General features: G+C 39.5%; 1 protein-coding gene across 1 annotated transcript in view; it reads left to right on the forward strand.

The window, feature by feature from the left end:
* nrip2 (nuclear receptor interacting protein 2) overlaps positions 1–26,356 on the forward strand; it is a 45,613-nt gene extending 19,257 nt beyond the window's left edge. Inside the window, exons 2-6 of the mRNA XM_085137790.1 lie at positions 10,174–10,488; positions 16,994–17,076; positions 19,153–19,259; positions 23,045–23,097; positions 26,212–26,356. Coding sequence (XP_084993916.1) covers positions 10,174–10,488; positions 16,994–17,076; positions 19,153–19,259; positions 23,045–23,097; positions 26,212–26,328 — 675 coding nt within the window. The 3' untranslated portion in view covers positions 26,329–26,356. The remainder of the gene's footprint in view (positions 1–10,173; positions 10,489–16,993; positions 17,077–19,152; positions 19,260–23,044; positions 23,098–26,211) is intronic.
* The last annotated feature ends 287 nt before the right edge of the window (positions 26,357–26,643 follow it).

Genomic DNA, 26,643 nt, shown 5'->3' on the forward strand with positions numbered 1-26,643 from the left:
ACTGGAGGGAGACCGGTTAGTGTTCAGGGGTCACCGCAGGACCCACATCAGCAAAATCAGCAACAGGCCACGTATGAATGAGCACAAAGGAACATGATGCCTGCGGGACAGTTGACCAGTTTTGGCTTGAATTGTGCCCACGCTGCGAAAACACTCCTCCTGGTTATTCCTCTGACTGCATGTGAAAAACAAAAAAATCTTGTTTTTAGACAATAAGACAGAAAAGTACAACATTATAAACCTTTAATATTGGCTGAGATGATGGGAGGTTTTAATGCAAACCTCAAGTGACTGAGTAGGATCATTAACAACCCCAAAGGAAAGTGTTTTATGCCTCTTTGTGTTTTTCATAAATCTGTGGTCAGAAGTTACAACCACTCATCAGTGGCTTAGTCTGCATAGCTGGCAATAAGCTGGACTTGTTCCCGGTGGGTGATGGACTCTGCCAGGGCTGCCCTTTGTCACGATTCAATTCATAACTTTTACCGACAGAATTTCTAGGCGTAGCCAAGTGGCAGAAGGCTTTCACCTGGGTGGTCTCAGGATCTCATCTCTGCTTTTTGCGGATGATGTGGTTCTGTTGGCTTCATCGGGTGATGGCCTCCAGCTTGCCTTGGAATGGTTCGCAGCCGAGTGTGAAGCGGCACCTCCAAATCTGAGACCATGGTCCTCAGCCGAAAAAAGGGTGGAGTGCCCACTCCAGGTCAGGGACGAGTTTCTGCCCCAAGTGGAGGAGTTTAAGTATCTCGGGGTCTTTTTCACAAGTGACGGGAGAAGGGAGGGGAAACAGACAGACGGATTGGTGCTGTGATGTGGACGCTGTACGTGCAGTGGTGAAGAGAGAGCTGAGTGAAAAAGCCAAGCTTTCAGTTTACCAGTTGATCTACATCCCTATCCTCACCTATAGCCATGAGGTGTTTGTAGTGACCGAAAGAACGAGATTTAGCCATAATTGGAGGCAGACCCAGGACATGCTGGAGAGATTATATTCTCCAGCTTGTCCGGGGGAATACTGGGAGAGAGAGGTCATGGTTTCTCTGCTTAGGCTGCTGCCCCCGCGACCCAGCCCCGGATAAGCGGAGGAAGATGAATGGATTTGATCTAATTCACATCTCCACTAATATTTGGATAAATGTCCTTTAGCCAGTTGCACACTGAGTGGACACTTTTGGTATCCATCAACAAACTTCTGGCATAACTTTTGCTCACATTTGACCAATCCTCTCTGGAGAATTGGTACTTGTTTGGACTGATCAATACCATTGTTCTGAGTACTGAGTGCTGTCAAACAAATCTTTTTTATGTTGGCAAAGAGAAACTACCAATTGTAGTCTGGACCATCAAGACTAACAAAAAGTTAATGGGTTATGTCCTTTGTAGAACCTTCAGCACCACAGAATTTTTAAGTGACTGCATGTATATATTTAAGCCTGTATGCATACTTTTGACCCTGTATGGATTAGAGAAAATCCAATATAAATTGAAACGTACCTAACTCTTGTTTTTTTAAAGTTATTAAAGATGCTGTGCAATTATTCCACATTAAAAAGACTGCCACGACATTCATGTTTGAAATTTCTGAGCACAACTGTAGCTGTACTGTTTCTTTTATCTGTGACTGATATTTTAAACTTATTATCCTCATGGGATTAATTATGGCTTTTAAACAGTTATATGGATGAGGCATTCATGAAGCATCTGCCTCACGGCTAATTTCTAACCAAGTAAGAACAATGCCAATAAATGCCTTTTAATTATGATCTGAAGATAGAATAAACAGTAAAAACTTCATACGGTTGCCACAATATCTATTACACATTTTACAGTTAAGAAAATGTTCACAAACACGTCCAAAATCTCCCTTCACAAAACAAACAGACTTCACTTCAGCTGTTCCAGCAATGAAAAACACTCGCTGTCACACGAGGCAGAGCAGCAGGCTGCATCGTGTATGATGGACCGACTCTTTATGGGATTCTGAAGCCTGCTGTCTTCATTGGATTAGATGACATTAAATCCAGAAACATGCCAATTCACATACTCGCAGTCTGTTAACAAGCAATCGGTGGATCGAGATGAGAAGCGTGTTGAGAGCACAACGGAGGAAATTTGGCTCACGTAGCATTTTTCTGAAGACATAGCACAGCACAGCAATACACAGTGTGTACTTAATGAGCTGTTCAAAGTCTGACACAACGTGCCCTTAAGATAGAAATGTTAAAAAAGGTATTAGTGTTACTTTATTTTGGGATGATGATCCATTGGATGATGCTGCCCTTGATGTTTGGCAAATGTAAACAGAAATCCAGGAACTAATTGTAATAAGTCAGTATTTTTAGTCTATATTTGGCCAAATAAAGCCATTGCAACTCAATTAGCAGCTCCCGTTTGTAATTATGGGATATACAGGCTACAACTAAACATTTATTTAATGGGACATGTACTTATCTGTCTGATTCTCCTGAATGGTAAATGGTAAATGGTCTGTATTTATATAGCGCTTTACTAGTCCCTAAGGACCCCAAAGCGCTTTACATATCCAGTCATCCACCCATTCACACACACATTCACACACTGGTGATGGCAAGCTACATTGTAGCCACAGCCACCCTGGGGCGCACTGACAGAGGCGAGGCTGCCGGACACTGGCGCCACCGGGCCCTCTGACCACCACCAGTAGGCAACGGGTGAAGTGTCTTGCCCAAGGACACAACGACCGAGACTGTCCAAGCCGGGGCTCGAACCGGCAACCTTCCGATTACAGGGCGAACTCCCAACTCTTGGGCCACGATCTTCATGATAGAAGTGTTTTACTGCTGGCTTTTGTTCTTGTTTTTTGAGTCTTACTCACTAAAGCGTTCAAAGCTCACACACATTCGTACAGCGCTTTATCGCACACACACTTCATTTTTTTCTGCAGCAGCTGTGTTGCTTTTAGTTTGTATTACCTGCTTAACCTCCACATATTTTCCTAATATTATACTTTTATCTTGATTTTGTAAATTCCAGTGCTTTGCTGGCAGCAGACCTGTCTGTGCTTGTGATTGGGAAGATGCTGCCAGTGTCACCTCTTTGCTGTAAACACCTGTGGATTAGGAAAGTCTGGGTTAACTTATTGAGTTGATAAGCACTTCTGTGGTGAGCCTGATTGGTGAAGACAGATAAGAAAAATATATCCCTGATGTGTTGAACTTGCTTTGAATGCACTGCTAACTAACCACTGCTGTAGTAAAGCTTTAACCCAAGTGCAGTTGCGAAAACCATCAAGCGCTACGATGAAATTGGCTCACACAAGGAAAGAAGGAAGAAGGAACTCCAAGAGTCACCTCTGCTGCTGAGGTTAAATTTATCTGAGTCACCAGCCTCAATCACAACTTAAAAGCACCTCAGATCAGAGCCCAGATAAGTGGCACACAGAGTTCCAGCAGAAGACACATCTCTGCATCAACTGTTCAGTGGAGACTGCAAAAATCAGGCCTTTATGTTCACACAGCTGCTAAGAAACCACTACTAAGAAAAAGCAACAAGCAGAAGAAATTTGTTTGGGCCAAGAAACACAAGGAATAAACATTGGACCAGCTGAAGTCTGTGCTTTGGTCTGATGAGTCCAAATTTGAAATACAACAACCGCCCTGTCTTTGTGCATCACAGAAAAGGTGAACAGATGGTTCCCACCGTGAAGCATGGAGGAAGAAGTGTGATGGTGTGGGGGTGCTTTGCTGGTGACACTGCTGAGGATTTATTCGAAACTGAAGGCACACTGAACCAGCACGGCTACCACAGCATCCTGCAGCGACATGCCATCCCATCCGGTTCGCGTTTAGTTAGACCAACATTTATTTTTCAACAGGACAATGACCCCGAACACACCACTAGGCCGTGTAAGGGCTATTTGACCAAGAAAGAGAGTGATGGAGTGCTTCGCCAGATGGCCTGGCCTCCACAGTCACCTGACCTAAACTCAATCGGGATGATTTGGGATGAGGTGAACCACAGAGTGAAGGCAAAAGGGCCAACAAGTGCTCAGCATCTCTGGGAACTCCTTTAAGACTGGTGGAAAACCATTTCAGGTGACGACCTCACGAAGCTCATTGAGAGAAAGCCAAGAGTGTGCAAAGCAGTAATCAAAGCAAACGGTGGCTATTTTAAAGAATCTAAATTATAAAACATGTTTTTAGTTATTTCACACTTTTTTGTTTGCTAAATAATTCCATATGTGTTCATTCATAGTTTTGATGCCTTTAGGGAGAATCTACAATTTAAATAGTCATAAAGAAAAATCATTCAATGAGACAGTGTGTCAAAACTTTAGAGTGGTAGAAAGTGTGTCCTGCAATGTAAAATGTAGCATTTACCCTAAACTGTAAAACAGCAAATGCAGATTGCTGGTAGCATCCTGCTGCAAAATGTGATTTACTTAAACTAGCTGACCCCAGAGCAGTCAGAGAGTCAACAGACATCAACCATCAAAGGACATATGGAGAAGCTAATCGCTAAAATTAGATTGTGTTCAGTGTTTCTGTGAGTCAGTCCGAAGAGAGCGCCGAAGATCTTAACAAATGAACCTTTAACCAAACTCCGACTGTCTTCTGCAAACTGCTGGAGTCTGAAATTTAAGTCTTTTTCTTTGTGTGCTGAATAAAAATATTCTGGTATGCCACCAGACTTAATAATAAATTTAATTAAAATACAATTTTTGTTATCCTCCACATGCCATTTCTATCCATTTAACAAGCTATGTGTGTCATATTTGTCAAAGAGTATAATTGCCACAATTAATGATTTATGGAACAACAAACACAGAAAGAGAAAACCAAAGTTAGCATTGGAGAACTAAAAACAATTACAGAGCAAGTCCAATGTGAATAACCCTGTTTTATGAGACATAAAGAAGAGTGGGGAGATTATGTCATGCCCAGAGTTAGATGCCCACAGAAGAGTTTCATTTCTAATGAAAATGAAAGAGGAAAGAGAAGAGGTTAGGGAAGAAAAGAAAATTGAAAGCAAATAGTCAAAAAGGTAATGGAAGAAAACAGGAGCTGGGATGAGGAGAGAGAGTGGGATAAATGGAAAGATAATGGAAAATGAAAGGAATATACTGTATAAGATATGATTACATGTAAGGAAAAGGATAAAAAGAAACAGGAGATGTACAGTAAAGAGAGAAAAGGACAACAGTAAGACGAGGGAGGGAACAGAAAGAAAGGAAAGGATGAGAGATAAGGGAAGGAAAGATGAGAGAAAAGAGAAAAAAAAAGAGAAAAGGGAGATGAGAGGAAATGAAAGGGGGGAACAACAAGGAGGAGACATTTAAAGAGGAGCTGCTCAGCCACAGCTGGAGCTCAGCGAGGAATGAATGGGCTAGATTGAACTCGGTGACACGAGTAGTGATTACTAGTTTGAAGTGTGCTGTTTTTGCAGCTCGGCAGTGAAGCCCAGCAGGCTGAGACCAATCTATGGACACAACAAAACACAGAAAACTTGTTTTTTTTTAAAGTATGTGCAGATGCTCGCTGAGCTCTTAGAGCTGACAGGCAGGCAAACAGACTCCTGGATGGTCCGCAGAGGCGATGGACTGAAGTGCCACTCAAACGTGATGGCAGATCAAACAGAGTGAGACCACAGACATGTCCAAACATGAGACGACATTATTACTGCTGTGTTAAGGTTAGACAGCCGCCTCTCCGGGGCCCCAAAGCCTCCTCTTATTTGTTTTTAGTTGTCGTGTTTTCATCTGTCCTCTTCTTGCTTTGCAATCCAGAAAATCGTCCTTGTCTTCATTTATATGCTCAGGAATACTTTAACAGCAGAGATGGTGTGTGCATGTTCATCAGAGCAGAACATCAAATAATACCCAGTAATGTGGAAAATAAACAGGCAAGCGAATAGCAGCGTCATAACTCCTGTGTCATAGCAGGAGTGAAACGGAGACAATCGCAGCGGCTGGATGGCGTTTCTTCACAGAAACAAGGTCAGCTTTTGCTGCTGATCGCTCGTACATGTTCCAAAACAAATCATACATCCAGTTCTTGTTTATTTTCTTGAACTGTATAGTTCATTTCAATTTATTCTCCAGCTCCTCGTTTGAAATTTAAACTTTAATCTGGGTTCGGTCCCAGACAGAAGAATGGCTGATTGTTTAGGTGATCGTTTGTCCATTTTGTTCAATTATCCAGTCGATCTGTTTCAAAGACAATCACAGGTGAAAATGTTCACTTTAAATGCGTCAGAATACCTTCGATACCAACAAGTGAATCTCTGACAGCCCCAGCCGTTGGATGATCACATATTATCATCTTATCAGGGTTTTTCCTTGCCAAGGATCTGGGAGGTGGACTACACATGACTTGTAACAGAGGAAAACGTGTCAGTGACTCATTGTTTGATGGCTGTTATTGAATCACTTACGTAGACGTTGATGAGTTTTATAGATCGTGCCGTTGATTGATCACAAGAGAAAGGAGGCTGATTATATAAATTCTCACTGGTAGAACACAAAGTTGTTAATGTTGACCTCGCAGTCATTTAGATGTTACCGACTAAATCTGAGGATTTTTGTTAAAGAGCAGCGGAGAACTTGAGAAGTTAATGTGCTGTGTTAACCTAATCTGCCACTTGTAGTCACGTTATTTTGAAGTTACGTATTTGGCAATGACATTGTTTTTTTTTCTTTTGTCATTTTTGTTCTATACAACACTAGAGAGGACATTAAATCAAACAAATAATTTTAATTTGCAGGATTTAGCCAAAGTTTTGCATTACATACATTTTTCATTTCTATACAGTCCCTATCTTCAGAGACTTCAAGATAACTGGGCAAACTAACATATATGCTTTCTAAATATAAGGATCGTTTTTTTAAATACTTGGATTCAATGACTGGACTTCACCAAATGCCATGTCTCCTCCCTTGAGATGCTCTGCCAGGCCTTTGTTTCCGCCACGTTCAGCTGCTGCTTGTTTGTGGGTGTCTCTGCCTTCAGTTTTGTCTTCAGTGGCTGAAAAGCTGCTCTGCTGGGCTGAGATCAGGTGACCAACTTAGCCATTGAAGAATATCCCACTTCTTTGCCGTGAGAAACTCTCGGGTTGCTTTTGCAGTTTTGCAGCATTTGGCTGAATCTGAGCCAAGAGTATCAGCAGTCACATCATTATTAAACACTCGTGAGTCGGTTCCACTGACAGCGATGTCATAACGTTGGCTCCACCGTGTTTGACAGATAATGTTGTAGGCTTCAGATCATGAGCTGCTTCTCTCCGTCTCGTTCCGCATTTTTCTCTCTCTATTATTCTGGTACAAGTTAATCTTGGTTTCAGGTTTTCAAAGAATGTTTTTCAGAGCTGCACTGGCTCTTTTAAATGCTTTCTGGCAAAGTCTAATCTGGCCTTTCTGTCCTTGAGCATAACCAGTGTTTATGTGCATTTGTTGCAAACCTTCTTATAGATATTTTAAAAATTGCTTAATTTGTCAGGACGTGAGCTAAGAAATTACACCGCATCCCACAAGATGAATCGCCTGTGCAGGAGTGACTGAAGTTGCCAAACATCACTTCCTATAAAGGTTCAATGCCTGCAGGTCTGTTAACCGCATTAAGAATGAAGTACAAGATACAAGATGCAAGATGGTGTGTGTGACAGGTTGTAGAGGTCCCAGGTTGTTTGACAGAGTATTACAATGCTTTTGATAACAGCAGAGAGACAGCTGGCAATGTGCTTTATAGTCTTGGCATTTACCCAGAATGCTCAAACTGTGACTTTACGGCTCGACAGATGCCACTGCTGGTTGGCGAGACAGTTATCCAGTCAGTCTGTTTCAGTGGCAATCTGATGACTTTTCACGGGTCCAAATGTCCACTTCAAATGCTTCAGGATGCCTACGATACCAGTGACTGAATCCCCAACAGTCCCAGCTGTTAGGTGCTAATAGCATGTTAGCAGGCCAAATATTCTTTTTATTTTGGTCATACAATATTATCTTTTTTGTTTTTTTTTCCCTAGCCGAGCAGCAAAAACAGTCCACATACAGTAAAAGCAACAAGTCTGTACATTTTCCTCTAATTTCTCATCATTTCATTAGCAACATTTCTATGAAACCCAAATGATTAACAAATTATTCTATTACAGCCTGGCCAGAGGTTTGTTTTTATTGTTGCTGTTGTTTTTTCATTACTTGTGATTAGAACATTATTGGAACATCTCTTAATATCCTGCTGATTTTAGTGTTCCTTCGAATCCTTTGTGTTTTATTAATGCAGTGACTCTGCTGGTGTTAAGTGACCTGCTCTTTTAAAAGCGTACTTTCTGGAAGTCTGTACCCAGGCTCTGTACTGCTTGAAGAACAATGTGATTATGGAGTAACAGGCAGCTTAAATAGAATTTTCTCCTCATGTGATCCAGAAAAAAACAGCCACATGTTGTGTTTCTAAAGCAACAGAAATCAGGCTTTTCAATATCCATCTGTGGAGGCTGTGTTTTAAAATGCTGATTAAAATGCAGTTTCAAACATGAGGAACTTTTTCAGAACATTTTCTTTTATTAAGATTACTTAGTGTTTATTAGATGAAAAAAAAGGCCACTGGGTTTGTGTATCAAATAAAAGCCTCTTGCATTAAGCCTTTTATGTCTGCAGACAGTGATGACTCGAAAGCATTAGCATCCTCCTTGAATTGCCTTTCATGTCTTAATAATATGACCTTCATCTCAGCTAGTTGGGATAGCGTTTCACTTTTTCACTGAAGATAAAGTTTTATTCTCCCATGTGAGGAGGAGGATGAGGATGGAAGGTGACTCTAAAATGGCCTGTAGCTTCTTCTTTAGGGCTTTAACTCTCAAACCTCTAAGAACTCAACCCTAACCACAACCATAACTCTAGGTAAACATAATATGTCATTTTTGTTTTTATTAAACTGTTCTCTCAGACACAAAGAAAACAATCATTTTAACAGCTCCAGATTCAAAAGGACTTCATTTTCCAAATTCATTTTCCAAATGAAGTCTGTTTTCCTTTTTAAAATTTGGGTTAGGGTTGAGTTCTTAAGCCTCTGAGGGTTAACCTTTTTGTGGATGGCACAGTGATTTCTGGAAGTGTTCTTGAGGTCATGCAGTTATTTCCATGACTGTTTTTAATGCGGTGCTGCTTTTAATCAACATTCATAACAAAAGAAATAGTGGATCAATAAAAGTCCACAGGTAAAGTCTGATAATACCGGACTTAAAAATTATTCCTGTGACTCATCTACTGGGAACAAAACCCCTTCATGTTATATCCACGTGGGCCAAACCATGAGAGTTGGATTATTTTATAACTCATATTTAAAGCTTAAAGATAGAGGTGAGGCCACTTTGATTTAAGACTGTTTAGCTTTCAAACAGATAGCTGTTTTCAGCATGTGTCCCTCTGCATTGTAACTATGAAGTATGAGGACAGTCAGCTGTAAACGGTGATGCTTGTAGATGACGTAGATATTAGCTGCGTGCACTTCTCAAGGAAGTTAAAATAAGTCAGATATCAACAGTATAACTTTCATTTAGTTTTGATATTGACATGCACTGATTAACCAGAAATGAAACTCTTTTTGCATGCTGCATTCTGATGTACATTGTGGGATATTTTGGGTTGTGGTTATGAAATCTGAGCTCTGTTTTAACAAAGGCTCCAGAGTGTGAACCATCAGTATGCAAACATGCATGTGAAATATTTGGATGAACTATCAGTGGGCAAAAGTGATTCATTTCATGAGCATAAATTACTCATTTGCAATGCAAAATATTAAAAAGCAGCCTGTTTCATATGCACAAGTGATCTCTTTCTTGGCTCTTTTCTGGAGGCATCAGAAGAAGTCGTGTTTCAGTTTCTGATCTGAACAACACCTCATATATATACTAATTCACACATCAGCAGCTGTACATCTCTGGCTCATCTTGTTCTTTTCTTCTTGCCTAAGCAGGAAGCAGGCCTATTTTTTCCTAACACATATATTTTAAACTACATACATTATATACTAGCTGTTTGCACTAACGCTCAGTACACAGTGGTCTGACTAATTTATTTGTAGAGTTACAGGGTGTTTTTCTTTCTCCTTATATGCACACTACACACTATGTGCAATTTTCAAAAAGTCTGTACTGAGAAAAACTCCTGTCTAAGTCCTATCTGTCCTCTGCATTTCTTTCTAGCAACCTCACAGCATCGTGCAGCGTCGCCTGCTGGAGGGAAACATCACGCGACTCAGAGGTGAGGGCCGGGACCTCAGCTCCAGGGTTCGCTCCCCACTGGCCGACACCAAGGACGGACTTGCTGACACCGAGGAGAGGAGCGAGAGCACGGCTGACGACTCCACAGAGGAGAGAGAGTCTTTGGAGGAAAGCGAAAGGAGCCTACGGTCGGATGAGGAGGACGACAGCAGTGAGGCCGGAGCCAGACAGACAGCTGAGAAGCCTGAGGGCGGGGAGAGCTCACCTGTCCTAACTGCTCTCATCATTCAGTGCAAGGTACTGAACCCTGCGTACTCAATCTACGCTCACCCACATTCGGTGCTCTGCTGAAACAAACCGAAAACAAAAGAGGAGACAAAGACCACACTACTCTGCTCCCATGACTCATCATTCAAAGCCTTCATTTACTTTCTCTTTACAACATATCAAAAGCTCTGCAGGACTACAGACACCACTGAGTCACAGTGATTAAATAAGTCCAACCTGGTCAACACATCTGTATGCGCCCAAAACAGATTCAGCATATAAAAGAAAAAGTGTGCAGGGGCTTAAAACTGTGGAGGATAAAATGATGAAGAGAAAGACAAAAAATGGTATAAAATCTTCAGCAGCAGGTTACCCAAACTTGTGTTTAACCAACATGGTAAGAAACAGATAACTCTCCACCTGGGGGCTAGTTGTGGGGCCACTTGTACCCAACACTGGCCCTTGTAAAGCATAATTTGTAGTCCTAGGTTGAGTCATCAAAGAGCCTATGGCACTGTTTCATTTATACTCTCATATTTCAGTGGTTCAATGGTGGGTCTACAGTGCTTTCAGGAGGAAAACTGAGGTCATTGTGTTGAGCAATCTTGAACAACAGTCACTTTCACTGAAATACAGAAAAGACCTAATAAAATAAGCAAAACTAGGTCTAATACTACCTACATCATTAACATAGTTGATAAGCTAGATACTATTAGATTTTAACTCACTAGACGAGAAGCTTTCGCTAATCAGTATTTGGTGTTCACATGACAGATTACTGCAAATAGGATGTGCATTTATCTGCAAGGACATCATTTTTAAATAACTACATCTCACGTTATTATGTACAGCTGTGGACAGAATTTAGCATCAACTCATCATGGACATTATTATTAGAAGGCACAGCATACATTTTCATTGCTATGCAGATGATACCCAGCTTTATCATGGAGCCAGATGACACACACTGATTAGTTAAACTCCAGGAATGTCTTAAAGACATAAAGGGCTGGATGGCGTCTAATTTCCTGTTTCTGAATTCAGATAAAACTGAGTTTGCTGCACTCAGCCCTATAAATCCTAACATCTTATTTACTTCCAGGCTTGAAAACTGTATATCGACATGTCTTAATAACTCCCTGAAAAACTTACAGTTGATCCAAAAGTACTGAAAGAGACTAGAACGAGAGATGTCAAGTATGATGCTACCACTACCATGCATGATAGTCGTTCTGCTGTTTTTAGGTTTGAAAGCCTCACCATTACTCTAACAATAAGACTTTTCTCCAGAAGGTATTTTGCTTGTCCAAATGGGCTGCAGCAAATTTCAGTAAAGCTTGAATGTGTTGATTTTGGAGCAGGGACCTGCAAACCTGAATTACTTGTACTGTACACTTGGAATCTACAGTTGTTTACAAATGGCTTCCTGAGACCATCTTAGCTTATGTAAATCTACAATTCTCCTTCTTAGATCTTCACTGAGTTCCTTGGAGTTGCCCATTGTACTGAGTATTGGTCAATCCAATGAGTGCTGTCAAACAAATACTTTTTATGCTGGCAAAGAGAAACTATCAGCTGTAGTCAATTGTAATCAGTAAGAAGACATTAACAGACATTGGCCTTGTTAAGTTAAAAGACACTGTAGAACCTTCACCACCACTTATTAAGAGATTTAAGCAAGTAAATGTATATATTTGTATACTTTTGACCCTGTGTGAATGAGAGAAAGTCTAATATAAATTCAAAGTTGTGCTAGTAACTCTACTTTTTTGAAGCCATTAAACATGTATGCTGTACAATGATTTCACCCTGGATAAAGAACAGTTCAAAGAAATCATTAAAAGCCCCAAATTACCAAGACATCAGTCCTCTTTGAAGATTCATGATCACTACAAAGCTACAGTATTTGAGACACACGAGCAACAGTCAAAGAATATTTGCTGAAACCAGTATTTACTCCTATACCTCCCTCACTCACCCAAGTTAAGTCCTACACATTATCACACTTCATTTCTATTATTTTTAATACCTTTTAAAATAATAATAATACATTACTTTTTAAGATCAGGCATTGGAACTACAGTGTCAGGTTTATTGAAACAATTTGCACTTCTTGGTCCATGAACATCAACACAGATTGTTTATTTTCTATTTCATGTGATAGAATATATATACAACTTTGTATCCACACTTTTCTTAGATATATTTTCTGAAGCATATTAGGGATTAACTGTAGTCTGGTAGTCTGGGGTCACTGATCACATATAAGGACAAATATCTGCAGAAAGGTTTCATAGAATTAGTAATACTGACTTTTCAGAATATCTGCTTGAACTGACCCTGCAGACAAAAATGATAAGCAGGTGCAGGCATTTCACAGGCAAAATGATTCATTTAGTCTGTAAGTTAATCAAAAAAAAAAAAACAAATGAGACTTTAGTCGGCTTAATTGCATCCCTTACTACTGCATCAAAACCCTTTAGGTGTTGTTTTATTGCAATTACAGGACTTAGCTATTTCATCCAGTTTAATACCTAATGATTGATTTGGTGGTATTCTTGACAACCCATTGCTGTGTATTCAAAAACTCACCTCTCATCTTTCTTTGTGTTTAAAATTCACGTCTAAACTAAGCGATGAACAATAAACCAGCAAACTCGAAATTTCCAAAAGCCTCAAGGACAGGATAAGAAAATACCCTCCCACTATGAATCACTCACATCTGGATACAGATGAGTCTGTGTACTGTGCAGTTAACACTAGTCTTGAGCCGTCCCTCATTTCTTTGTATTTTGCCAGAAAAATTAGAAATGCGTGCAGCGATTTCTTTGAAATGTGCAAACAAAAATGGAAACATAGAATACAAGACAAACGAGTTAGTGCCAATATAATGAGTTTGAAAGTCAATATTTTGGTTAAACCACCTTTATTCTTCAGCCTGAACTCTTTCAGGCAGCTTTACTCTCATTTTTTAAGTGGTCTTCAGTTATAGTTCTCCAGGCTATGACTTCAGATAATCCCACACTGCTTCAATAATACCAAGGACGACGCTCTGATTGAGGCTACTCCATGACTTTGTTCCATTGTGTTTTTTTCTATCCATGTTTGTTTTTACTGCATTGGCAGTGTGTTTGGGATCCTTTGTCACGTGGAAAAATGATCAAAACTTAAAATAGATACGTTTTTTGTTATATATATATACATGTATACACAACAGTGGTTTACCTTGAGTTAGGTGCATTTTTTAAAATTCTTTTTTAGACCAAGTAAAATTAATCTGGTCAGGTACAAGGACTGGACTGAAAATTAGTGAAAGACCCTGAGAAAGCCTGAAGAACTGTTGCTCAAGACCACTTAAAGAAATTACAAGAAAGTCTGGCTCGTTTAGAAGCAAAACATAAAGAAAGAGCGGCTTCTCAAAACTTTTACAGTGTCTTCTAGCTTGAGTGCCATAGCCATCATAGACTGGAAACAACTGAAAGGCACAGTAACACACTACGGGATTTATTGTTCTTTATAGTTTAATTGTAGTAACACATGCGGCAGAATATTTCATACTTTGTCTATAACCGTTGGCTTGATACTATAAAATTTTGCCCTTTTGAATTTGAATTTTGGAGAATTGTGGCCATGCATAACACCAAGGACATAACTGTATTTTATCCTTTGAAAGAAATCAATACAGAGATAGAACAGCTTCTCATCCCTGTGGGATTTGGAGAATATCACACAGTTTCTCTAAGTCCACTTTTTCAGTGGATTCAGCGTTTTCACCCATTACTCAGTGTGCGTTTGCTGGGTTTTATCATCAACTTATTAAATGCAAAGTGTTCTTTAGTTACTTGTTTGGCAGCTATTTTTAAACCTCAGGGATGGGGAGGGATTATTGCACCACCGGCCTGAGACAAAAGAGCAGGTTTGTGGGTCTGCTGATAAGCCAGTGAGGACAAAGAAGCCTGGCTCAGTCAGCTCAGTCTGCATAGACTGAGACGGATCAAAACAAGGTAAATGGAAAAACAACGTGTTTACTTCCAAGTGGGGGAATATCCTCGGGTCAAGTAGATAAGGTATTGACTTATAAAGGAGATAACGAGGAGAGAAGGACAAGCAGACACTAGATGTTTGAAAATATGTCCAATATCTGAAACAGAAAGACTCTCTTTTCATGACATTAAAATACCGACTCCTTATTTCTAAGATACAATTTAAAAAATGCAGGATTTTGTGTTTCTGTCAACTCATACTGAGAATTTTTAGCTGTACTTTTATGTAAAACATCAGCAAATTATATAAACTAACCATTCGAGTGTTTTTAAATGCCTTATTTTGTCAAGCTAACTGTCCTAGATTTGTAAGAGAGATGAAACAGATGACTATATTTCTTATTGTTGATGACTACTTACTGGAAATTACCCAAAGATTCTGCTACTGAGGCTTTACTTGATCTGAAAGTAAATCTGTTTATAAATACACAGAGAATCTGCATCTTATGGTGGAAAATACCTAAAAAGAGCCTGATGCTCACTTATGGGGGTGGTGCCAGCACACTGCTTCTGACATGCATGCAGAGCTGCCATATGTTCTGTATGTACCTCATTATTCCAGTACTTTGCTTTCTTTCCACAAACATGGACATGTTGCATGAAATCACCTCAGAGGATGCTGAATGGGAAGAGGCCTTTGCAGACAGCAGTTCCAATAAACCATTACAATCTGCTGACAAAGGATGAAACATGTCTTTGTGACATGAGGCGCCCCGCAGGCAGCAGAGCACCCATGAGATAAAGAAAAGTAAAAATGTCAGTGGAAATTGGGCCAAAAGACGCCTGCTTGCATTGCTACTGTAAAACTGGATTTAAAATCAGATAAGGAAATGTACTTAAATGCCCTTTTTGGTGGGTATAGGATGCAACTTTGTTCATATAAATCTATGTAATAATATAAATCTATCACCAGGCGAGTTAGGTTAGCATAAATACTACAAGATAATACAAAAAAAGTGCTTAAAGTGGACTACAAGCAGCTGAGAAAATATGAGATAAAACAGGCTGTCAATGTTAGTTAGGGCAAACCTCACATTAGCATGTACCATGTACTTTCAGGACAAAAGTTTGATGATTAAAAGACTATATTGATACATTGGGAATTCACTCATTTGCATTTTTGTTGGGCACATAATAACATGATATTTTTCTTATTTTATTCTTGCATGTATAAACATTTATGCGTAGAAGCTTCAGATGTGTTAGCTGACCCAAGCTGCTAAGCTAGCTACCGTTAAGCTACAGTAGCCTTTTTAACTGCTGGCTTATTACACCATTGCAAAAAGTAAGTCTGTGAAATTTCTTCCCTCCTGGATATTCCACCATCAACTTTAAATGGTATTGTTGCAAAGTAGCACCTCAGTAATTAATCAGTAGATCATGTACAGTAAGGTGTTTCACAGTGTTGAGGTGCACACAGTGTATAAAAGCCACCCACATTCTGCCTACTCAGTAACTGCAAACTTTCTGTGGCATTAATATCAGCATAAAGAATTGTGCTGGCAGCGTCTTGACATGGGTTTCCATTGTAAGGCAGCGCATGCAGGTGCAATGTATAGGAGACCCAGTACTTTTGTCCATATAGAGTAACTCAAACAATAGAACAACACTATATTTTTTAACCATCTTAAAGAATTGGCGCAACAGCTGGAGCAGTTAGGTTCAAATTCTAATCAAATGATCCTATTTCCCAAATTGGGAAATTGTCCTTCTGACTTTGGTGGGTCCATGTGCTTTTAAAGTGGCATATGTACTGAAAAAAATTTAGGGCCCCTAGGAAAAAAAAACTGGGGGCCATGACTTGTTTTTTGGAATTCTGAGAACAAAAAGAATTATGATATTAAAATGAATAATTATTTTAATAATTATTATTTTCATATTGTTGTTCTAACTTGAAGGATATTAGTTTGTGAACTCTATATTTTCCCCCACATCACATACTTTGCACTCCACACAGAGAGGCATGTGTTAAATCTGCACTCCATGCATGTTTCTAAAAAAATCATTGTCCAAACTGAGGAACCGAGATCTTTTGTCAGCAATTTGAGTCTAATATAGAGCTAATGGTTAACACCTCAAGACCTGTAATGGAGGTAATGAAGAATAATCTGGGTGGTTTATTTTTAACTGTATGAAAAAGATAAACACCTGCAGCAACGGAGAGTCAGTACAAATCAAGCTAAGCAGACAAAATAGCAAAAAACAAGAGTCGAGTTAGAAATACTCCACTACTGGGATATTTGTTTTGTTTGCACAACCCAACCTGATTGAGAGTTGAAAGTATTTTTTCAGTTTGGCAGTCGTGAGCATATGGCAGCCAAAAAGATTTATTCAAAACAGGAGAGATCAGCGTTCTTTATACGCTCTCCATAGTTAATGTGCTAATGTGCTGTTCATGCGGCTGGCTGGTTTCCTTGCATGCACTGGTCCCAAAATGAAGCAGTAAAAAATAACACTGTGACACCAAAAATCACCCCTCTGTCTCCCCACAGTGCTGCGAGACTGAAGTCAAGGCATCCATCAACACCGGCAGCCAACACAACCACATCTCCACCTCCTGCTGTCAGAGGCTGGGGTAAGAAACACCCGGCTCTATACACTCACTGCACATGCACCTAATATTAGCATCTTAATTTATTCTGAGAAACACATCAGCTCAGTACAAATACTGAAGTGATTAAAAAAGTAATCAAGGATAGAAGAAAGGACACTTCACAGAAGAAGTGGATTTAAATAAATGAGTTTTAAAGAGAAATCTGAATGACAACATAAAGCTCATAAGTTTCTCCAGATTGTTAAAGATGTGATCAGGAGACAGTTCTATGACAAAGTTACATTTTATCCCTATATTGTGCAGCTATTTACACCATGATTTTGCCAAATGTGGATAAAGTTCAGGTTAATACCCGCATGCCTGTGTAGAATGCGGTTAGCACTGAGAGACAGTGCCCGTTTAAAAAAACAAAAAGCACATACTCAGATTCTTTTGTTGGGCCATCTTTAGCTTTAACGACGGCGTAATTCTCCATGGCATTGCTTTAATGGGCCTTTTCAATGTCGCAACATTTATTTCTGTCAGAGTTTAATTAATTTTTTTTACCAAGCTCTTGCATTAATAATGGGCGAGTTGGACCTCAATGCAAAGACTTCTCCATCCCAAAGACTTAGTGAGGTTATGGTCCAGTGCTCCCTGAACTACTCATTCATAATTGGAGCCAGGTGAATTCTTGCATTGTTATAGGAATAAGGGAAGAAAAAAAATCAGTTGATGGAAGAACATGGTCATACATTTATTCAGGTAGTTAGATCGCTGAACCTAAACCTGATCAACTGAAGCAACCTCAGATCATAACACTGCTCCCACAGGCTTGTTCATTAAGCATTAGGCATGATGGGAGCATCATGTCATCGACTTCTCTTCTTTCCCTGATGAGCCAATCACTCTGGAACAGGGTAAAAGTTATGTTCCCTAAGAATCTGAAGCCTTTTTTTTCTGATTAGCCTCACTGATGAGCGGTTTTCTTAAGGCTACATATTTTAGTCCCAATCCTCTGACTTGTCTTTGCATTACACATGTGGAAATCCTCTTACATTCACTCTTAAACACAACTGTTAGTGCTTCTCTTGATTTTATGTATTGGAATTATATTTGTGTCAAAAGTATTGCTGATATTGTACAACAGACTGAAGGAGTGCAGAGGCTACAGAACCTCCCTCTGGATCCTCTCGATTGAAGATGTTTTTTCAGCATTAATGTAATTCAGTGATAGTTTTCAGTACTTCCACTGCTACACAGGAAAAAAACGTTTGATCGTTAATTCGGCAAACTTCATTTTCCAAATCGTAAACAAGTGTTTGTCTGCCAGTACGTGAATGTGATGCAGAGCACTCTTGTGCACTTGGCTGTTGAGTTCTACGTGTGAGCACCTTTAACATGAAATTATCAGCTCATGATTACAGTTTGTCTCGCTCGCCAAATATAATTCGATAACAAAGTTTCACCACCGTCGTTGCAGGTTTTAATAACAACATGGACAGTTTTAGTGGTTTCTGTAATCTCCTCATTCTTTTTCTTTGCTTGATGCGGGCCAAGACTTTGACCCTTCTTAAACAGAGTAACAGCTTTTCCAGTGCAGTTGTTTAAGAAAAGAGAAGCTCACCACTCGGCACACCATCAGTGAGGGTTTAATAACCTGTTGCCCGAAGAAACACATTAATCACTGCAGCGGTTACCCAATGGAAGCCGTTCATTTCATACTGCCGAGCAGTGTTGGTTTGAGCAGGCATCATCTTGCCCATGCTGTTCTTGTTTATGAGATGGATAGTTGCTCCTGCTTGCAGTCATCCGTGGCTGTATTTTTGAGCACTAGTCAGCTAGTTGTATATTTGTTAACATCTAAATCTGGAGGTAGCTGATTAAAAGTAAAATCTGCTCCTCTGTTGCTTTTTATGATCCTAGTTAATAAAATCCCAGCAGCACCAACGTTTGATTGACATTTTAATAAAAATCCGATGCACTTTGTTTTTGTGAGGTGAAGCTGCTGTAGGTAGGTGTACTGACATGATACACCCACGAAGGCTGTTTTTGGACTGATGAAGATATTCTTCATTGTCGTCTCGTGTGTGCGTGTCTCTGTGTGTGTGTTGCTAGACTGGTGCCCAGACAGGCCAGTTCACCATGCGACGTGAACAGCTCGGTGACGGAGCTGCAGCTGCAGCTGGGAACACAGAGAGTCCAGTGTTCAGCTCACATTAAAGGTAAAAATATCACAGTGAAATCATAAATACCATTTCAAGATTTTTAAAGTGCACCGGTGACTTAAACTGGATAACATTAGCTGTGTATGAACTCTTGATGCCAATAAATGAGAACTGAAGGTCTCACATGTGTGGGTGGAGGTAAGTGTGGAGCAAATTTCACCAAAATCTATTAAACTTTTGTCACGATGGTTTTTAAGGAATAGAAATGCCGTGTTGCCACGGCTTTTATATCCCTTACAAATGTTCCCAATAACTCTTACCAAAAAAATTGCAAAAGAAATTGAAAAGATCTGTCAAGGTTTATTTGGAGGGGTAAGAAACCCAGATTATGTATGAAAACGTTACAGCTGCCCAAAGATAAAGGGGGTCTTGCCTTTCCTAACATTTTGCTGTATAACTGGTCATGTCATAGTAGAGTTATACATGAATGGATCCACGCATATCTAAAAGAGACAGAGAATCCCCTTGAAGCCTGGACATGTTCGCCATTTAATCTCCTAAGCGAACTAGTGAGTAAATATATTAAAAAACATAACAAAGTAATGATTGATACTTACTTAAACACATGGCGTGATATGAATAAATACACTGAAAGTAATCCTATACTGATCTATACTTATCTAACACCTTTTATAAATAAATGGCACTTTACACCGGGAATGAAAAGTGTAATATTTCAGAGATGGTTTGGTGCAGGAATACGTGTGGGGGGTGATCTGTTTAATGGGAATGTTTGTATGTCTTTTGAGCAGGTCCAAGAGAAATATGGAATATATCAAATGGATTTTTTTGCATTTTTACAGGCTCGTCACCTAATTACTTCAAGTTTTGATACTTTGCACAATACAATGCAACTAGGACCCATGGAAAATTTCTTTTTACACTTAAATGCAGATAATAGTACTATAAGACAGTTTTACAATACACTACAAGGTTATAACAAACATAATATTGGAAAACTGATTAGGAGTTGGGAGGGTGACCTCCAGTGTCATTGTGATGATCATGCCTGGAGTGAGTGCATACAATCTGTGCATTCTTTATTTCTTAGTAACAGATTTAAAGAAATACAATATAAAATTTTACATAGACAGTATAGAACGCCTATTTTTCTGAATAAAATTGATCCGAGCAGGTCTGCACAATGTATTAAATGTAAATCTGCGGCCGGGTCCTATTTGCACTGTCTTTGGACTTGCTCAAAAATCTCAAAATTCTGGTTCTGTGTAACAAAAGAATTAAAAGGTATATTTAAAAGCAGAATACAAAAAGATCCAGCTCAGTATTTATTGGGGCTGTCAATTAGAACAAATTTCCAGATAAAAACAAATATATACTACTATGTAAATTATTGTTTTTGGCAAGAAAATGTATTCTTTTCAATTGGATTAATGAAAAACCACCAACAATAACTCATTGGTATAAAGAAATCTTTAGAGTTTTACCAATGGAAAGACTGAGTGCAAAATTAAGTGCCAATGATGATATTTTTTTGGATATATGGCGCCCGCTATTGGATTACTTACCTGATGATCTGAAGAAAACCATAGTGAGAGCGGCAGCCCCACTCCAATGGCGGGTTGAGTTTGTCAGGACAAATGTGTAAATGAGTGGTAGACCAAATTATATATACTGTATTAGTTTTCCGTTTACATGTCTCAGACTGCTTATTGTGTTTGTTTGTTTTTTGTTTTTTTCTCTCTGTTGTTGTTGTCGTAGTTGTTTTTGTCTTTTTTTTTTTTTTTTTTTTGTTCTATTTTGTATAAAGGAAAAAGTAAATAAAAATATGATGATTAAAAAAAATATGATGATTAAGGAATAGAAATGCCAAAATTCAGGTTTAATGGTTTAAAAGTGAAAACTGTGAAAGGAATTTTCCTGAAAACCATAAATATTTACTGAGCTTTACTGGGTTGTGTGAAAAAAAGCAAAATATTGTGATTGCTTTACGTGCCTTTTATAACTTTATATATTATTATATTACATAACTATATTATATATAACATTAACAGTATAGCTATATTATATATAACATTAAATAAATACGTTACCAAGATTTTAAAATAAATCGAGATGGGTAGACCTTGTGGTGTTTACATTTGCACCCTGGTACCAGAAAAAATGTATTTCCTTCACATTTCAGCTTCCTGGATCCTTATACCTGCAAACGATTTGATGGCAGTCACAGTAATGAGCACTGCTGCTCTCAACTCATTATGGCTCAGATTAAAAATAGAATTGCAGCCTCTTTGTATTTTCTTTGGGAACAAGTTCCTCCATGTTTGTGTTCTAAATGCGCAAATCAGTCCGTGCATGATTACTCCGCCCATCAAAGAGTCACCTGCGTGAATATATTGCCTGTCGTCATTTATTGGACTGATGAAGGTTGGTTGGAAAAAATGTACATATTGCCCAACCTTGCTCCAAATATTTGCGGTCGGACTCTTTGTGGCTGCAATCAATCTCAAAAAGACTTGTGAAGGTTTGCAAAAGACTGCGTGTCCATCCATCCATTCTCTTCTGCTTATCCTTATGAGTGTCACAGGGGGGCTGGAGCCTATCCCAACTACCATAGGGCAAGAGGGGGAACACCCTGGATAGATTGCCAGTCTGTCAGACAGATTGCCCAAACATTGCAACCCTGGGCTGATGAGTGCAACTCATCTGTCAAACATCTCCCTGCTTGTACTCTGGTTTCCTTCTTCAAAAGGTTGTCAAGTACATGTTCAAAGAAGTGAGAAAAAACCCATCTTACTCACTGTTCTCCTCTGGTAGCAGAAATCAGAGGTTATCTTTGTCATTAAAAAGGCTGCTTTCCTTTTAGGGATCGATCCAGCGTAGTCCTTGAAATTCGTGGTTGCCCATGATACTAAAAACAATAGTGATTAAGTGCCCAGCACATTTGTTATTTCCTGCAGCACTTATGTAAATGCATTAGCTTCTCAAAACAGCTTCAACAGTTTCCTTAGTGTAGCTTTGTATTTAACATACAGACTGACATGAATCCTAACCTTGTTCCTAACTTTGCCATTGTTGCAAAGTAGCTTGCGTGGAAAACTTGCCTGCAAACACATTTCGCTTCCTGTGACTGGGGTCTAAGATAACCTTAAATAAACCCTGTTACAAGCTTAGCCTACAGCTAAGTAGTAGTAGTAAGTAGTAACTAAGTAGTAGTTACTTTTATTTAATTTTTTTTTATTTATAAAAGGTTCAGAGGTGGGTTTTAGGTGGATTTTGTTACCTTTGGACAGAGCTATGCTAAATCTAAAACTAAAAATGCTGCTTCCAACATCCAACTATTAGTCTTCTCATCTGAGTCCCTGCAAGGAGCTATAATCTGTTTTTTAAATGCGGAAATGTTCCTTTAAAGTTAATCTAGAGCCCTTAAGTCATGCAATTGCCCTTACTTTACTTACCTTTCCCTTGCTGTGAAAACATTCAGTCCTCACACAAACAAAAAAAAAAGACCGCTTGCTGTTATTGTTGTATTTTTTGTGGACTTTCTCCACCGACTCTAAATCCCTTATACCTGCATCCAGGGTCCTTCGTGCGCATTAAATTCTCACGTTGCCACCACCCACACAAGTACATATGCTTAACAGCGCTCATTAACACGGATGAATATGGAGTGTGCTGATGACTTAACCTGGATTCAGGCTAATGAATGCATTTTCAGATGAGGTGTTAAGAAATGGAAGCAGCTTACAAAATGCACTGAAATGCAGTTTATGTATTTCTCTTCCCTCTGCCCTTATCTCTCCCCTCCTTTTCCTCCCTTTCAGAGGACGAGGCGTTCGAGCTGTGCCTGGGTCTGCAGACTCTTTTGGAACTTAAAGTAAGATCCTCATTTCATTTTCTCATATTTTGTGAGCCTTATTGCATCTTTTGATGTGTGCGTGGCCTTTTACAGACTCAGCTAAGCTGTAATGGTCACAAAGCTTTAAATAACCAAAAAGGGGAGAAGAAGAAATACTCTCATAGAACTGAACATGTAAGGGGGAAATATGCCGGTTCTTATTGCATAAGGGTCGTGTTGTTTTTATAGCACAGCATTTAATCGGGCACCCGCTGTGCAGATAAATCCCACATGAGGAGATTCTGGACATTCTGTGATGTGAAATGTTTAATATTCACATTTGAAATATGACATCTAAATCCAATCACAAGACAAGCTGGCAGTTTGAGAGTAGTCCTTCGTTTATTTCAGCTTTACATAATCAGGCAACTAGTTATCTCCTGGAAGATCTAATTAAAGTGAGACTTCAGGGTGTGAAAAGAACATGAGCTCCTATTTTGTAGATCAGCCCTGAAGGACTGTGTGAGGTAAGATGAACATTTTAGCTCCGAGCTCATTCCGGTGTTTAGCTTTCCCTGCAAATATTCATAAGCGGTGTTAGTAATTGTGATTAACAGTGTTGGGTAAGTTACTTTAAAATAGTAACTTAGTTACATTACTAGTTACTTCTATCAAAAGTAACTCAGTTACTTCAAGTTACTCGTTACTTTCAAAGTAACTAGTTACTAGGGAAAGTAACTTTGGTTTTACTCAGAATTCTCTTGTTAATGTCTTGCTTCCATAACTTTGCCAGTCTTCTAGTTTGCTTACTTGCCACAAGTGCACTGTGCCACCTACCAATAGAAAGGAAAAGATAATACATATTTCCACGAGAGAAATCCCACGCCTGGACTGTCATTGACTGCTGCCATGATTCTAGCCTACGTCACAGCATCATGTGCGCCTTTTACATCCAACACAAAAACTGCAGTCGTGGTGCTTTCAATTGTACTCAGAACTTGGAAATTCTGCCTTCTGAATAGGAAGATGTAGGTAACACCAGACTGCAGATGAGCTGCATACAGGGCTGGACGGGGACAAATAATCAGCCCGGGCATTTTGACTAGAGACCGGCCATTATAGGAAAAATCATAAAGCCTTTGAATGAAAACAAACGCTGTTGTGACAGTGATGTTCACTGTTTTGATGGTATATATGCATCAATCGTTTTGTTGTAAGATTCAGATAATTATTTTTTAAAAGCTAGGACATTTTAAATGAGAATAAGAAAGAAAAGTATTTCTTTGTGCCCACCTCTCCCTGTTAATGCCCCACCTGGCGCCCCTGGCAAAACTTTGCTAGATCTGCTCCTGCACAGTTACCAGCTGTCAGCTACCTAAAAAGGATCCTGGGTTATTTGTCTCTCAGAAACAGTTCATAACTTCCCTTCAACTCATTTATGTCACCTAAAAGGTAACCTGTATCTCCATCACCTGTTCAGCTCTGATGATTCAGTAAGGACATCTCCTGGTTTCATGTTTCCCTCTCACCAGATAAACAAACCGACATCATGACCAGCAGCTTTTTGCAGCTGTGGCTCCAGCAAACATCAGCTGATACTAGGCATTACTATTAAATAAATCCTAACAACAGCTGATCAAGCTTAAACGTGCTGCTGTTGTTTAACGCGACATCGGCTGGTTTCCTCTTTCTGGCGCAAAGTGGGCGATAAACAAACAAGAGAGTCCGATCAGCTGATCATTGATCAGTTTTCATGATTGAAGTAGAAGAACAGGAGAGGGAGGGGGGAGAATGAGAGAAGAAGAGGCAGCTGTGCAGCAAAGACACAGAATAACTCCAGCTTTGTGTCTTTTTCAATGTAGCCGAATTACGGGACAAACTGTTCCTTTTCACCTCAATAAGAAACGCGTAATATTTTCTCTGAATACCAGACGGGACGGTTGGCAACTCTAATAACTTATGAACAAAATAAAGTTTAACATCGTTAACATCATAGCACCCACTCAGCTGTATAGAAACTCCGTCATGCTAGCTAGTACGCAGTACGGAAAAAGTCAGAATAACGAAAATAAACTCCACCTAAACTTGGTTTATATCTGACCCAGATAGACTGCAGGTCATAACTTCTTACCTGAAGTTCAGTTCACACTTGGACCGGCGGCCGCCTCGGGTCTCTTTTCCTTCTCTTCCACCTGCTGGCCTCCAACACTTGCTAATGTTATTGAATCTGTGGAAGCTCCGCGATAGCCACCACACGAAGTAACGAGTAATGACCCTATCTAAATCCCAGTAACGACTAACGCGTTCCTGATTTTGGCATAATAACTAGTTACCGTGCTCGTTACCACAATAATAACGTAGTTACTGTAACGCGTTACTTAATAACGCGTTAGTCCCAACACTGGTGATTAATGACCTGCACCAGCACAAATGTAATATAAAAGCTGCTTAACAGAAGGATGAAGAATAAAACATCCCTGCTTTCATAAATCAATGTTCCAAGTCTTTTTGTTTTCATAGAGAAAGTGTTAGACTGCGCTTTAAATTTCAATTCATTATCATTCATTTTTCAACCTTTAAAAAGGTGCAACTTTTACTTTAGAGATGGTCACATATCTTCCATGTGACCTACAGGCTGCAGCATTCTGTTAGGAACCAAAGCAATTAATGAGATTTCTTTTTATGCAGCACTCTGTATCTCTTTGTGACCAGCTTCACCTAGCAACTGCTGGCAACCTCCAGCAATGACTTGTCAACTGGTTGGGGAATAAGCATTGTTTCCATGGTGACCAGTGGTTGCCATGGGGTTCCAAGCTTGTTTCTAAGACTCACAGCCCTGGCTTTGAGTTCAGAAGCCACAACACCGACTTTGCTTCTGATCACAAGAAAACTGGCGTATAGGGAGAGGGAAGGGACCTACAGCTGCTTTTTTCAGAAGCTGATTATTTTGGATATGAGTCATGCAAAACTACTCTAGCAGAATTTAAGAATACAGACAATTTTCCATCTTAGATTATTAAATTGAAATATATCTGGAGGTATTAAGTGCAATAAACTATCCAACTTTTCATGTGTATTGTGAAACAAGATTGGCCACCTGTGATTAAATATTTAGCGTACTAATTATGTCTCCCCATGTGACTCCTCTCATAGTGCTGTTTGGATCTGAGCAGTCGGGTCCTGAAGCTGCAGGGCTGCGGCGAGGATCTGCCCTTCCTGAACCCCTTGACCGACAGCCAGTGCCAACACGACACCAACGAGAACCTGTGAGATCGACTCCGCAGCAGGGACCACGTCCTTCTAAAGCCTATTCGGTTGCAGCAATGCGGCACAATGCTGTTCATGTCTGGGCTGTGGGGTCACCGTGTCTCTCACTGCCAGAACATGGATGAGCATTCGCATCAGTTGTGCTTGAGTTTACATCTTTGTGTTGGTAGAATTAAAACATTCACCATGATTATCTCTTATATAAAACTAGTCTAGTAAACAGAGGGAAATCCAGTCTTGTAAGTTTAATCATTCTTTGTGATTAGACTATATATTCAAACCAATTCGTCTGCTGACCTGCTCAAATACACCAATGCA

The sequence above is a fragment of the Neolamprologus multifasciatus genome, chromosome 17 (assembly GCF_963576455.1).
Source record: "Neolamprologus multifasciatus chromosome 17, fNeoMul1.2, whole genome shotgun sequence".
Taxonomy (NCBI): domain Eukaryota; kingdom Metazoa; phylum Chordata; class Actinopteri; order Cichliformes; family Cichlidae; genus Neolamprologus; species Neolamprologus multifasciatus.